We start from the raw sequence: 16,036 nt of genomic DNA, 5'->3' as shown, positions 1-16,036 counted from the left end.
CTTGCTCATGGGATAACTTGCAGATCCTACAGAGTATTGTGTTTGGCATTTTCTAGCAGGTTTTGACAGAAATTAGTATTTTCAGCCTAAAAATTGAAATGAAAAGGCAGTATAGGTGGAATACTTGTCAGGATTTGCTCTGCTCTTCTCAGCTCTTCAGAATCAGACTGAAGTTAGCAACTGGACCAACTGGAATTGGAAAATTGCTCCTTTTCTAGCATAGATTTAATCAAACATAAGTTTGCAGAATTTTTTTCATTATTTAAGTACACAGATGAGACTATCCATGACTACAACAACTACACATAGCTTACATTTTAGTTTACAAAAGAACATGTTTTACAGCAGTCATAGTAAAATTTAAGTAGGCAAATCTTCAAAGAGAAAAATGAAAAAATTCATACTCACTCTGTCTGATCCCATTTTCTCATCAGCACCATCGATTTTAGTTTTTCTTCCATGTGTCACGCTTTGGTTGTGAGAGCAGCTTCCATGTAAGAGGGCTGGATAGATTTATGCAGTACCCATTAACCACCCTGAGATCTTTCCTGATCAAAACATGCTCTACCTGTGAGGAGTAGCCAAGGTATCAAACATCCATTGAAATTGGGCATTGAAATTGGAGATACATTTAACATTAAAATTGCCCACCTAAATCCATCTTCATGTGTCTCAGTATAGCATCCTTCTAGAGTGCTCAACTCTCACCAATACAGCCTACAAGCAAAATGAGTCAGGAGTATTGAGCATCACTTAAACGCCACCTCACAATTATTTTGACATCCGTGTCTCCAAGGTCCTTGAGTTTAAAAGGCACTTGAATGGATAATTAAGAGGGATAAACTTGTTGCTAGAGTAAAGCATATTTGAACCACATGAGTGGAAGCATGATGGATGGCAGGAGGTTCCAGAGCAGGAGCTAGAGATGGAAAGACAGAGTCATTCGGAACATCAGGGCCTGAATTTTCACATCCTGTAGTAAGATGGTGGAGCTGTGAGGAAGGAAGGAGAGTTGGTGATGCTAAAAAAGCATCCTTAGGACTCCCCACGACTGGCAGGGCAGCGCCTGAAGCACATCCCCCTTGCTATGCACAAGCAGCAAGGTGTGCCATGCACACACTGCCCTTTTGCAGTATGATCCACAGGGACTGTGCTGCAGCACTTCTGGAAAAAAAAAAAGCTGCCACCACATTGAATTCCACAATTTCAGTGACTGAGCCAAAGATCTCTTCTCAAAGCACAGTTATTTAACATCTGCTGTATCTCTTTGGAAAAAAAAAATCCATTCCGTATTTCTCCAAGATAAATGCTATTGTCAAATCTTGGCAGAAAATTAGAGTAACAACTACTCTCCTCAAAAGGTGACTGGGATGAATTCATGCAGACCAAACTTCTGTTTTCAAGACAACCACCAAACTCCAGTTATGGGAAAGACAAAATATTGACAAGATCTTTCTGAAGTGCACTGTGGATATTCAATTTTAACACAGATTTATGTAGTAAAAGAGCTTGTCACTGAAATTTTCCCTTCTATTTCAATTAATTAATTCATGTTTCCTTGTGCCACTCCAGAAGTGAAATACAATAAACACTCGTGATTTAATTTTTAATACACAATTATTAAGCTTTTTTGGATATCATATATACAATGGAAAGTTAAAAATTATCTTAATTTAAAGATTGACAAAAATCAGACATACAATTACACCTTACCTTTACAGAATTTGCATCAAGAACATCACAATCATAAATGCAGAGAGCAAGTAAGTAAGTAATTTTACAATTTTTCTTTATGGTCAATTGCCCAATTTTCTCCATGGCACTAAACAGAGACAAATGGGATTGTAAATGAGCCAATCCTTTAAAAGCAACTGTAAAAGGCCAAAGGATAAAACATGATTGTTAGGGGTCACTGGACATTTTGTGCAAGGAGGACCTACTCTGATGCTCCTGAATACAGACACAAGGATCTGTTACCTTATTAATGACTGGACATTATAGCTCAGCTTAGCAGGACTGGTTTGGCTGTCTACATGTAAAAATATTCAACTATTCAACTATTTCAAATCCTCAGTGTCTTTTAAGACTGTATGCAAAACTGACTTTTTACTGGCTTACAGAGAAAGGATCAAGAAATCACAGCAGCTTCACAACTCTGTAAGGAAGGTGTTATAACACAGTTAAACTGCTAGGGCCTGCCAAGCTGAGATCAGCTCCAAAAGGACAGCTAAAACTGAAGTGACTACAGCACTGTCACAGCTACACTTTTAAAGCAAACTTCTCAAGGAAAATATGCTGCTGCCTCTTGATGCTCAAGCACCATAAATCAACAGGAAGATTCACTAAGAAGGTTCATGCCAATAAACCTGAAAGGCAGCAAAGGAGAAATAATGAGTAACAAACCTTCCCCTCTCTTGTCATAGCCACTGTGCAGACAGTAGTTGTCACTGCAACAGTCATCCTTTTAGCTCCCATAGCAACTCAGGAATATAACAGAGAGTGGCAAAAAAATACTTACTAGTAATTAAACACTCCCAGAGAGTCAGATGATACAGTTTACAGGCACATCCCAGGGAGGTTATGAAGTGAAGCATCCCCTCAAAGCTATTGTTCCAATATGATTTTCATTCACAGCACATCCACTGCATTGGGCAATAAGATAAGTCTTAGTGGGGGCGAGACAAATAGGAGCAGATGTTTCCTGTTTCTAGCCTGACTTTCATTTGGTTTCTGTCATTGCTGCGTATCCAGCTTAGGAGAGGGGGAGAACCATGATGTCTAACACTTGTCCTATTGTTTGGGGTTTGGCAAATCTGAGGAATAAGGTTGCTTGCACTGTAACAGAAAAACATCAAATATGATGTGTCTGTAACCAGCAGCAACAGAGGTTTCAGAAGCCAGTGAAATCACACTAATCTAGTAATATTTCATTTTATCAGTGGAGCTAGAAAAAAGATTGCTTTCTCAGCCCAACTTAGAACCCTCATTAATACTGAAGGGCAAGAGTAATGGTACAGGCAACTTTATTTCTAATTTTGTTGCATTTAGTTCCCTCATTCTGGTTCATTTCAGTATGGAGAAACAATTCAAATGCTCTTAAGAAATGTACATCTCCAAAAGACTTCCTAAACTGTATGTTTCAGCCTGTGCCAATGGGTTCCTTAAATCACAAGCAAACAAACAATAGTTTTTCCAACAACGGTAACTTACAGGAGTTTTTAAGTGTGCAGTTTAACAGTGTCTTACACATACACATGTGCCTGTATATTGAAGTTGGAACAGTGGCTTTCTCCAAATACACGTGTTTTACAAATTAGTACACTGCTTGCTGATGAGGATTCAGACATAAAAAATTTATTTCATATTTCATCTCTATTGAGAGCTACAATGTAAAACTGAAACATGATTGCTGGTTTGATAATGAAAATAAAAAATACAAGAAGACTAAAGACAAATAATTTTCTGTATAATACAACTAGTTCTGATATAGAGTCAGAGACTTTTGCATAAGTGCAGCAGAAAACCTGAGGTTTACACAGAAAGTGTAGCAATTGCAGTTCTGTCCTGCAGGTCTCTGCTTTGAAGAAAAGTAACCTCCCAGCTGCTGTGTCTCCATCTCCATCAAAATAATTTAAGTAACACAAAATGCTTTGCTCTTTAAACTCAGTGAAAACAGAGATTTTTGTTTGTGATGTTGTAAAAAAATAAACATTTGTCTCATATTACAGAAGAAATTATTTGTCACACAGTTACTTAAGACAACAGTTAAAGCTCAAAAGCCAGAGGCCCACCAGCCATACAGGAAATAAACTCCTCCTAAAAGAGAGCAGCTCTACACTGCAGACAGTTGCTTTGAATGGATGGATGTTCACTAACCAGAGAGCCTGCAGTACATTTGATAGAAGAGGTCAGTCATGCCAGTCAGACCACAGAGAGCAAGATTCTGTTTTATTCTTCCAGGTGCATAGCCTCCTTTGGACAAAAGTGTGTGTTTGACATTTTTTGGAGAACCCACAAACAGATTCAATTCTCTGTGAGCAACAGAGAAGCGGTTGTTCAGATTTCAATTACAACTTCGTGAAATATAGAAGGAAGACAACAACATTAATTCCCATCTCCCTCAGATGCAACCCACTCTCTGCAAGTTTTGTCTTCAGGGCCTTATTTTCCTCATAGCACCTTTTCGGCTGTTGTTTTCCTCACTGAGGTTTGTCTCACTCTTTACAAGCTGCCGATATTGGGAAAGCTCTTCAGTTTCTCAGGAAAGTCATCTTTGTACAGGACGGGGTCAGCACGATGCTCCACCACTTTGAGAGGCATGGTCCCAAAGACAGAGGCAAACTTATTGATGCACTCAGATCTGGTGAAAAGGAAAGCAGCATAATTAATAACTCCAACAATTGGGCTGGCTACCAACTTCCATACCAAAATAACCGGTAGAAACCTTCCCTCTTGCACTTGGAAGTATTCAGCCATGATGGCTACTAATAAATAAAAAGAGAGCCTCAATGTAGAAAGAACAGAAAAGAAGCTGGTGTTCTTTGATTTATCCATTTAATCACAGAGACGAGCAAGGGGATGCTGGCAGCAGCACATGTGCACACCGAGGTCAAAGCTTCCCTTCTCCCTCCCCCTAGAATTCCAGTCATTCTTAAAGCAATGTACATGCTGTAAACCAGAACAGATTAACTGCCAACATGTCTCTTAAAGGGCCACTGTTGGGTCAATTTCGTTTATAACGAAGGTTTTGCAAAAACCAAGGCTTTGTGAAAACAGAGTTATAAAAAAAAAGATGTCTGTCTTTTTTCAGGCTTCTTCAGAAGCTCTATCTTTTCCCACAAAAAAAATAAACATGCCTCAGAGAATAGGCAGAGCTGATTGGACTGTAACTTCAAGGTGAAGCTGAATTAAAATTATAAAATGCAACAAACTAGCTATTTTATTTTCCTTGTCTAAATAAAGATATATTGAGCAATAAGACATTACATTAGCACAAAAAAAAACTGAACCACTGATGACTCTTTCAATTTTAATAATCTCAGGTGTCAGTAATGTGGAAAGGAACATCCGTGCTCTTCAAAAAACCAGCAAACAGATGTTTAACTGTTACATTGCTCCTTTAACTCTTTCACTGAAGGGCGCTGTGGAAGCAAGGCAGAGAAAACCTGGCTTACCTCACCTCAGCCAGTGTTCAGCCAACATCAGCTGCCTGCTACATAAAACAGCTTTTAAGGAATTCAGATAGGAAGAATCATGACAACAGTTCCCTACATATAACAGAGAGCTACAAGAAAACAGGTGACATTTCTTTTGCCATCCAAAAGGGAAAACAAAGAGAAGTGAGCACTTTGACTCAGCTACAGAGACTGATGTGCTGCAGGCGGTCACAGAGCAGGTCTCTCACTCTCCAACCACTGCACCCTCTCCCGACCCCTTCAAAGGGTTAGGGGGTCACTATGGCTCCAGGATAATTTTCCTCATCAGGACCTGGTCAATCACACCAACTCAGTGTGACAGTTCTGTGATGGGGACTGCTCAACACTGCCCCAAACACTCGTTTGAAGTAGACAGGACAGCAAGAGCAGTTTTCAAAATTATTTCCTCAACCACATAGCTGTTTCAAGGTATAATGGTCATAATTCAGACCATTTTCTGCCCTGAGAAAAGTGTCAGAAAACTGCTACATATGAAGTCATACGTCAATAAAATATTTATACAGGTAAATGTAGATGCTTCACTTTCTGCTACCTTCTTATCCTCTCGTACTTAGTCCAACCTCATACCTTCCTATCTTCAGATTCAGATCATTGGGACCACAAACAAATGAAAAAGAATTCAGAGTGTGAGAGAAAATCATGTACAGTGGGACATAACCTCTACTCCTGTGACAAGAACTGTCTACCTTCAGTGAACCACAGATCTGAAATAGCAACGGAGCCACCAGTGAGGACTAAAGTGAGGACCCAGGTAGTTGTTCAATATCTGCATTAACAACGTGAACCATCAAGAGAATGAGATTTGGACCTCAGGCACTGAAAGGCTGCAGTAGTTCCTGCAGATAGCAGGAACTGAATGTTTTCTCCAGGAACATGAAGCAGTTTCTGTTGCTTCTGCAGGATGCCCACTGTGAGATATCTTAAACACATCTGATTTTTAGATAAAGTCAGACTTTCAAATAATCCGTTACTTGTAAGAAATCTGGTTAACTAATCCATGATGTGTATTGGAGAAGCCTCATGGCAGGAAACCCACAAACTTCACAGGCAAGGAGGTAGATGCACTGGGAGATGTGCATGTGAGAAGTTTGCACAGCTGCTGGCCTTCACTGGTTTCTGGAATACAAGAATACTTACAGTCTACTGGTTCAAATCCTGCCTTTGCCAGTAATGACTGAAAGACATTGTAATGTAACAGCTGCCTGGTGGCTGGTGTGAAATGAATTAGTTATCTCAGCCTACTGCCTGGTAGGCAGGTGTCCACATCAGACCAGCCATTGTCACAACCAGAACTAAGTGGCACCCTCAGAGCAAAAGACAAAACTAAATGGAGAGGGCAGACAAAGTTGACCTCTTCCCTCCAGAGGTTATACACTCAAATCAAAAGTGAGGTGTTATGACAAAATATCGAGATGGGATCCTTCTACAGACAAACTCAATTTGGTGGCAAGTCCATTCAAGCCTGCCAGTACAATATCTTTAGCCACCAAGAAACCATTTCATTGTTAAAGAAATGGCAAAAATTAAAAATGGAAAAATTTGTATGTTCTAAACACTCTGGCTGGAGCAGAAGTCAGCCCTCCACAAATAAAAATCAAATTCAAAGATCAGAAACAGGCTTTTTAAAAGGAAAGAAATGTCATGCACAAGTCATAAAATGTATTTAAAAGAAAGACGCTTCTTTCCAAAAATTTCATCTCTAGCACTGAACTAAATCACTTGAATACTGAAGTCTTTGCCACTTTTGGACAATATAAGCTAGAAAGGATGTCTAGAACATTAAACACTGTAAGCTAGGTAGCCAAGAGAATGTAACGTCATCTCAATATGGAGGGAAGGTGTTTCTCTTAGTTGTGTCAAGAGTTTTGCAAATTTGAAGTAACAGAGGTATGTTTGCTTCCAGGAATTATTTTGTTTTTCCTTGATGTGCTGACGGCATGCAGTCATGCTCAACTCAGTAAGACATTAAGATTGTGTGAACTCAGAAACTGAGAACCCCATTGGCCCTGGATGAACTCAGTGTTTGTTAAGGTCTCTCTTAATCAGGTTCTTCACTGCTATAATCCAACTAACTTTTTGGCAGGGTAACCCTGTACCTGCTACCTTTGGCCAACTGTGACCTGGGCAGTTTGCTTCTTAAGGAAATGGCTTCTTATTTTGACTCTGACAAATACTTACATGTCCTAAATAAAATACTGGTGTTATTGGGGCTGCAGAAGCAGCTCAGCCTTTTGCTATATTTACTGTACTGGCAGTTGTCCTCTAGATTGCATTTTACAGAGTTCTCCATTTTTGAGGGCCAGATGCAAAGATACTACAAGCAGTAAACTTGTTGAACACCTGTAAATACAGGGATTATGAGACCTCCCTGCAGTTTCTTCTGTGACCTGATGTAAAGGCTAACCTAGGGCAAGGGAATTCTTCGTTCAAAGCTTTCTTCAGTTAATGTATTTTGATGATGGAGTTTGATAACCCTGGGATCTAAAGTCTTCTGTTTATCACAAATAAATTACACAGCAGGAAGAATAGCAGAGTTGACTTTCCCATGATTCAGTGCATTGCTAAAAGAATAAAATTTCTTAATAAGAGACAGAGTACAACTGTACTATCTTCTTTTGTCTCTGCTGAACAAGTCAAAATGCCCAACAAAACCAGATGGTTATATATCTTTCCTGGACAGATCTCCACAACTGACTTCTAAACCTTTTCCATTTACAAAACTAACAGGCAGTTGCTGGGCATCTCTCTGCTATTTCTGAACCAGAAACCTAACACTAAATGTTGTGCATGTATGTGACAACCCTGATAAACTGTTTCACAAAGAGCAGGCTGATCTCTGGATATCTGGGCAAGTAATTAGCTCAGACTACCTGTTTGTTATTTCTGAATGCTAAAAAGCAAGGAGTCAGGCACTTGGGGAAGCTGCAAGTAAAGCTGATAATGGCTCTTTGCCTGACACATCAGGTATTGTTCTTGGTACCCAATACCGTAAAGTTATCAGAACAAAATTATTCTTTTATAATGACAAGGATTCCCTGATGCATGCATTTTTTTCCATTCAGCTTCTCTCCTGCCCCCAAAAATAGTAGATAGATAAATAGATAGATAGATAGACAGATAGATATATAGACAGATAGATAGATATGAGAGTCTTACTGCTCAGTTAGGAAAATTTGCTCTAGGAGTTGTTACCATTTATTATCCACTTTAAATGAATTCCTAGCTTAGAAGATTAAAAATAATAAACCCTTTTTTGATTCTCAAATAACTCCCTTATATTTAGGTAGATTATAACGCAAGGCAAGGTATAGCAAGCAGTTTCAGTATAATATTAAGGACTTTCAAAATCAAGTCTGAATATACCTAAACTGTATATCTCTCCAGATTCTTCTGCACTCAGACTCTACCACAGCATGTAATTCTTTGGCTGGGCAAATAAAAGTATGAGTATTTGCAGTCAATCTAACACTTCCCACAACCCAGTATTCTCCACTTTTCAAAATTACAGACAAGGAAAACAACAGTTTAAACATGCTCTCAATAAACTGTCAAGGACACTTTACTCTGAGGATACAAGAACTGCTACAGACATGGAAACATGACCTTTACCCAGCACCATAATGCGCTTCAAGGCAAAGAGCACTTTTTCATCTTCTGGTTTTAGAGCATTTTCCTTAATGAGAACCTATCTCATAAATAAAATTCCCATGTTTTTGTAGTGCTACTACTATGACCACAGGGAAGCTTAACTGGCTTTGTGTAGTCCATCCTGTAAGCCAGATTGTTAGATATGGGGGAACCTCTTGTGCTTCCCTTTAAGCTAGCATTTAAGATCTACAAAACTTCCCATCCCTTTCTCAAGTATTTTCCTGCAGAGTAATTTTTACCATCTTAATGGGGTATGTTTTACTTCTGAGTTGCATACTCATTTTTAATCCACTAAAGCCCATATGACACTTTATATTTTCTGAGTTCTGCAGAGAAGGACAGAAAAAAGCTGACTGTTAAAATGATAACTAGAAAGATAACCATGTTACACCGCTCCATGCAAATCTGAACTGGTTTATTTTAAATGCAGGCCAGATTTTTTTTGTCACCTCATAGAATCATACAATCATCAACATTGGAAGATACCTTTATAATCATCAGGTCCAACTATCTGTTTCTTCTGGTGACTTCTTCACTGTGCTTACCTACCCCATCAGTTCTAAGGTTGCAAATAATTTTTCCCAAGGTTTGCAGGAGAGATGCAACAGCCCAAGAAGGCTTAAGTGAGATGCCTTTATCGGTCCCCAATCTCAGGTTAATTCTACCTAATAACTGCAAAATGAAGAAACTTTCCCTTATTTCACACATTCAGAAGCCACGGCAGAGAGAAGCCTAATGTCTAGGTCAAGGCTGTAAAGCCCTTTACTGTAAGGCAGGGAATGAAAATCTCATACTTACAAACTTTCAGTATTTCACTCTAAGCATTCACTGCCTTTCCAAATGCATACTTCATTTCAAAAATAAATTTTCAGAAAAATATAATAATGCTGCTATTGTTAAAAAATGCAACATAGAATTATGCAGCAAATGCCCTTCACCAGTGGAAGCAATATGCTTCACAACCCTTGGAGGGCAGACAATGTACAAATATCACTTCAAATGACTTTATTAATAATTTCTATCCTTTCTGCTCTTTGGTAAGCTTCCAATTGTCTGGTTTAAAAAAGAAATCATAATTATTACAGTTGATATTCCACAGCAAACAGAAATACGGTATTACTGACAGTACCCCCAACCAAGAACCTGAATTTATATGTATGTCCTATAAGCTCTACAGCAAAGCTGCTAAAAATTAAGACTTCTAAAGTGCTTTTTTGTAGTAGTCTACTTTTCAGAGACACATCACACATTGTAGGAATGACTTATGTTGATCAAATCCATGTAACATTCTTTCAAAATTAGTAGTTTATAAAAACACTATCATTTTTGATCCTAATTTAATGGGATACAGGATAAGATTCTAGGGATCAGAAGAAGGCAATCTGAGAAATAAAGAGTGGTCACTCACCTCTCCACCATGTGTGTCTGGTCCAGTGATAACCCATCAATTGCTGTGCATTCTGGACATTTGAACTTCTTTCGTGGGGTCACCTGCAGAAAGGCACGCCAGATATTATCAAATATCAACAGAAGGGACATTAATCTCCTTGCACAGAGAGCAGTGCAATACCTCTGAACATGCCTGCAGTGTAAGCTGAGCTGTCTCAAAAAGAGGGGGTGTACAAAAAAAAAAAGCCACTCTGTTCCTCCATTCAGCTCCATCTGGCCCGGCTGACTGCAAAATTCACAGGGGCCCAATAAAAACAGCTTGGAGGGTTTTTTCCTTCTGTAACTGAAAAGAAGTGGCGATGACAAGCTCCTTAATTCCTGTTTAATGACTGTTTTCTCACTGCCAAGGTCCCTGTATAAACACCATTTGTTCTTGCAGCCATAACAGCGATGAAATATAGCTTCCCATACTTCACCGTAACGTTAATCCAACAGGCGCTCTTTTGCTCTCTCCAGTTAAGAGCTGACTGGCAAACTCTGCAAGGCTCTCCGAATCGCACAGAGGTGCCAAATTACTCTGCTGTGCCCTCACGCAGCTCAAAAACTTTTTCAGCAAAAGCACACACTTTATCTCCTAAAGACTTTTCTAGGAAATGCAGCCACCAGTCCCAGTAAATGATGATGGACAGATGAGAGAACGGACCCTGCTAATTGAAGTAATGCCTGGTGGCCTCTAAATCTCATTCCAAGTTGACACACTTTGAAATGAATGTACGGAGTGAACGTCTGGACCTGAAAACGTGTCGAAACATGTCAGGAAATTAATTCAGGGATAAAAAGTTCATTTAAAGCTGATCTTGCAATTAATGCTCTTGCAATTAACATTCCTATAAATCAGCTGTTGTAAGGCCACGATAGAGTGAGCTGTGGACAGTTGGCAATTTCTTTCCTCTAGCCATCTCAAATAGTTAAAATGACATGTATGCGGGCATGTACATATACATACACATACCTACAGCTGGCATTTAAATTATCTTTTTTATAGCTCATCTAGATGGCTAAAATAACCACCAGAAACAACTGGTAAAAAGCAATTCTCTGTTCTCAGTTAACGTAAAAATTTTACTAGAAAAGCTTTTCTGTCATGGGAGGAGACCAAGATACCATACTGGGGGAAAATGAGAGAAAAAGGAGGATTAAGCAACATATTGAGGTCTACTGAATAAATGGAAGTATGTATCTCATGGTTTTTAATTTTGTAAAGTTAAACAGCAGAAACCCCTACCTTAATGACTGATTTGCCAGTGACATTCGCTACTAGAAAATTCATGGCAATATCTTCACAATTCATATGAGCATCCACCCAATTCTTGATGTCTCCAGGCATTTTATAGGTGTAAAGGTAGTTGAAATACTGCAGAGAAAAGAGTGAGAGAAAGAAGATAATTATAAATATAGATACAGTAACTGCAAGACTAAACATTTCAGTCATGGAATGGCAGGCAGCTAAATGCTAGTGCCTTCAGACAGGAACTACTTCAGCAGAGAGAAAGTAATTTTTGGGTGCTAAACTAAGTAATTACTCCTTCCCTGACAACCACACAAATTTCATTAAAATTGGTTTTCTTTTCTGAACCTGCCAGCTACAAAGCAACATTCCCTGCAAAATTTGCTGTGTACTTTCAGGTCATGCAAACTGTCAGGAGTTTTGTAAGTTCATAGAGGCAAGTAATGATTTTATTTCACTGGCAGAGAGAAATTAGTGGTTTTCACAGTAACTGAAAGAGGTCTAGGGAAAGTCTGCAATCAGTTATCCAACTGTTTTAAAAAACATAATGATAGCACCACAAAAACTGATGGAACAATGACAGAAACACATATAGATCTTTTTTAACGTACAAATTGTGCATTAGTACAGTGCAAGTTGCATACTACCTTGTGATAAAAGGCTGCCCCAGTGAGCACCATTGAGACTTCATTGGTCCATTCTGATTCGTATTTCCATTTGTTCATCTCATGGTCCCAAAGATGCAGGCGGCCTGGATATCCAACCAACCTGTCAGGGAACTCACGCCAGACCTGAAGAGAAAAAAAACATGACATGCTGTTAACCAGGCCTGCACAGAAAGCAAATGCAACACATCTGTTTTGGAAGGGTAGAGTTTCAGTGGGGCAAAGATCACTTAAATTCTTCCAAGTCCAAATTCTTGGAACAAAAAGTTGCCAGGAAAAAAAGTACAAAAAAGAACAAGCTTGCTGTGGAAGGACCCTACAACTCAGAGAAGCCATGTCCCAGAGCAAAAGGCCACTAATGGAATACTAAAATAATTGTTATAAAGAAACACAAATGACTATTCAAAAAGATTTTAACTCTAACTAAACCCAAGCATGATTAAAATTAAACTTTTGATCTTAACTTCAGTAGATATGACTACAATCTAACTACTTTCACAGCTGGCTTTGGATCTAACCAACCTGCTTCCTTTGTCAGGAACTGCTTAAATTTTAATATTTCTGGTATTCTTTAGTGGGTGCTTGGCTACATGGAAGGCCGCTTTGCCCTTGACTTGTTCCAGACAGCTGGATACAATCAAGATACCATCCTTGTCACTCCATACATTATTTTATAGCTGACTACAGGATCAAATACAGTAGACAAGAACAAGGAGAAGGGCATCATTAACGCAACCCCAGTTCTCCACACTGCTGGTCACATTAAATAATGGACAATTTCTGCATTAGGAAAAAAGAGGGGAAGGATTATAATTATTTAGAGGGGTCTGAATGATATTTGTTTGCTAGATACAGTTTGTCTGCATTATTTGCGGACAAATTATTCAAAATTTGTCCTTTAATCCAAACAACTGCTCCATCTGTTGGAAGAATGAGTCTTGCCTCTCTAACACACAGTTAGGTTACAAGAGTTTCTGGTTTAGGTTGGTAATGTATAAACAAACAGATGCACACAAAATTAAATTTTTGCATGCAAGATCAACAAAGTACCTCAAAAAACCCCCAAGGATCCCTTCACAATCTCTTTTGTCTGTAGAAAAGACAAGGGAACCCTACAGTTGAATATACAGTAAAGCAAGTGTTACCTGGAATTCGACCATCCTGCAAATGTCACCCCATCAGTAGTTCACTTTGGGCACTCTCTATGTGCCAGTGCATTTCAGTTGGGAGGCCTGCACTATAAGGACTCTATGCAAGTATTTTGTCAAAGTAAATATAATAAAACAATCAGCTTTAAGTTACTGCTTCTGCATCTACATTTCTGTGATTTTGCATTACTATATACATTTTCATCTATACATCTCAACACATTTTATTGCTGTCAGTTAATACAGCTTCAGAATCCCATGATGAGAGCAGCTATTATTTCAAACGTCCAGATGAGGAAACCTGCCAAAAATCATACAGGAAACAAGAATGGGAACCAGATCTTCTGACTCCTCAACTTCTATTTTATCCAGAAATCAATCTTTCCAGACAGTTCTAGGGCACAAGTTCTGGGATAGTATTTAGATATGACAACGCTCCAACACAGAGGGTTCTTGAAAGCAGATATAACTTGGAACTGAAGGAAGAGAATTCATAGGACATGTACAAGTTGGTGCCATAGGCTAACTAAAACAATACAGACGTCTGGCAGGCAAGTCAGTGAGGGCTTGAGATATCTACTTTGACATGATGTAGAAAACCTTAATAAAGAACACAAAACTAAATGTACGACACTCAAAAATTTATTCTTCACTCTCCAGGACTCAAAAATTTAATGATTTAGTTTTAAACCTGAATATTAAAATGTCTATCTCCCAGCTGTTGGAAGGCACCACCACACAAGCTACTGAGGCTCAACAAAGGATTTGACAGAACACCACAGATCTGCACCGTACTGAGCTAAGAATTCTTGTAGAGGAAATGGCATGCATATTAACAGCAGCTGAAAGAAAGATTAAAGTCAGCTACTGCTTCCCACGGGATTGCAGTGCCTTCTCAACACAGAACCCTGGATTCATATCCCTTCTAGTTTTTGCCCTTGGTGTCATCTTCAAGAGTCCAAATGACATAAAATAAAAGCCAATTATAATGCACATTACTCATACAGATGTCCTTGTGTCACTCTAAATATCAACTCAACCCTGTAAAAAAAATTCCTGGCCTCTGAAAATTGTCAGTTTGATGCATCTAAAAAATAACTTTGGTGTTTTGAACAAAGATTCCCTTTAAAAGTAATGCTTTCAAAGTCAGTGGAAAAGCTTGGCTTTTTCATAATGTTCACCACTAACTCATTCAATGGTAATTCTGGAAAGGCTCCCAGTGGCTCCATCCAGCTCACTGACCAAATCCATACATATACTTTGTGCCAAAATTAATATATACAGCTACTGCTTATAAGGAAGCTTTCAGAATAAAAATAGTGCTAATGATTCTAATAGTACTCTCTATTTTGTACTGCTGCCCATTTTCTTGTTTGATGGTTGCCTATAATTTATTAGTCTGTTACGAATACATTTCATTTTAACCAGTGATCTTATTAGCTTTCTCAGACTGAGAAGGATGGCCTGATTTAATATCGGTAAGGGACACATCCAAGTAAAAACATATTGCCAAGTGAAGAGGAGGTATGCTTCTTTGCAGACAAGTAATTCCAAAGACTCTGCTAGTCAACTCTGAAGATAAATATTTTTGGATGAAGCATCTCCCAGATGAAATGTCAAATGAAAGTTCTGACTTAGTAGTATTACTAAAAGTCTTGTAAGGAAAACCAGTTGGAAATGATAGCAGCTTTGTTTCCAAGTTGAGTTCCCAAGTGACATAAACAGCATGGCTGAAATACCCTCCAGCCTCATCTCTCCAGGGCTCTTTCTGCCTCACAGCCTCAACTATTCTTTGCAATTTTTTGCTGTGCCATCAGAATAGCAAACTCTCCATGTAGCCAGAAGTAGAAGGAAGCATTTCCTTCTACAAAACCTTCTCAAACATTTATGCATTAAGTTCAGTAGACAATATTAAGTCACACATAATTTCAGCAATTTCATGAACTGAAAAATAGTCAGCATTTCCAAAGCTACCATGACAATATTTTAAGAATGACACACTGACTATTCTTTACAAATTAAAACAAACTCAACCTATCAGTACTCCTTCTGCCTTCCAGAGTCCCATCCACTCTTAATTCTTTCCCAGTCCTCAAACGAATGGCTTGTACTATCACTAAAAAAATAAAGCAAAATGTAAACACAGAGTCCATTAAAAGATGCATGATGCTTTGCACACACACATTTTGTATAATATCATCAATTTGAAGAAGAGCTTTGAATGTGGCCAGCAGTGAATGATTCTTTTGTTAAGCAGAGTTACAGTACTTGTCCCACAAAGGAATGCTGAAAACTAAATTTCTAAAGTCAAAATGAACAAGAAAGAATTCTTCTAAAGAAGGCATTCAAACTTCATGAAAATTTCAGCCTAGGAAAATATGCAATTCAACAGAGAGTAGATTTTTTTAAAGAATGCCAGAGACATGAAGTGCTGAAAAACAATTCTAAGACAGAATAAGATCATCTACCAACAGAAGGCCAAAAGTTTTCAACAGAAAAAATGCAAACTTAGTAATGCACCAAACTGTACATTTTATGAACAAAAAACACAGGCTCAGAACAATAATCCTCATTTAGATTATTTCTATTATTGATCTAATAAAAACACTTTGTCTCTCTAAGGACAAAGTGTTGCATAAGTATGTGATAAGAAATTACTTAAGGCTAAGACATCTGCCTCGA

General features: G+C 38.5%; 1 protein-coding gene across 2 annotated transcripts in view; it reads right to left on the bottom strand.

Moving 5' to 3' along the window:
* Window positions 1–1,594: 1,594 nt before the first annotated feature.
* Window positions 1,595–16,036, bottom strand: part of EXT2 (exostosin glycosyltransferase 2) — a 74,002-nt gene continuing 59,560 nt past the window's right edge. For both annotated transcript variants that reach the window (XM_066321059.1, XM_066321060.1), the window contains exons 11-14: window positions 12,189–12,332; window positions 11,539–11,667; window positions 10,273–10,355; window positions 1,595–4,360 (exon numbers count right to left, since the gene is read on the bottom strand). In XM_066321059.1, the coding sequence (XP_066177156.1) occupies window positions 4,222–4,360; window positions 10,273–10,355; window positions 11,539–11,667; window positions 12,189–12,332 (495 nt within the window). In that variant the 3' untranslated portion in view covers window positions 1,595–4,221. The remainder of the gene's footprint in view (window positions 4,361–10,272; window positions 10,356–11,538; window positions 11,668–12,188; window positions 12,333–16,036) is intronic.

The sequence above is a fragment of the Sylvia atricapilla genome, chromosome 6 (genome assembly GCF_009819655.1).
Source record: "Sylvia atricapilla isolate bSylAtr1 chromosome 6, bSylAtr1.pri, whole genome shotgun sequence".
NCBI lineage: Eukaryota > Metazoa > Chordata > Aves > Passeriformes > Sylviidae > Sylvia > Sylvia atricapilla.
The sequence above is the reverse complement of the archived record's forward strand: the minus strand, read 5'-3'. Positions and strand labels throughout refer to the sequence as shown.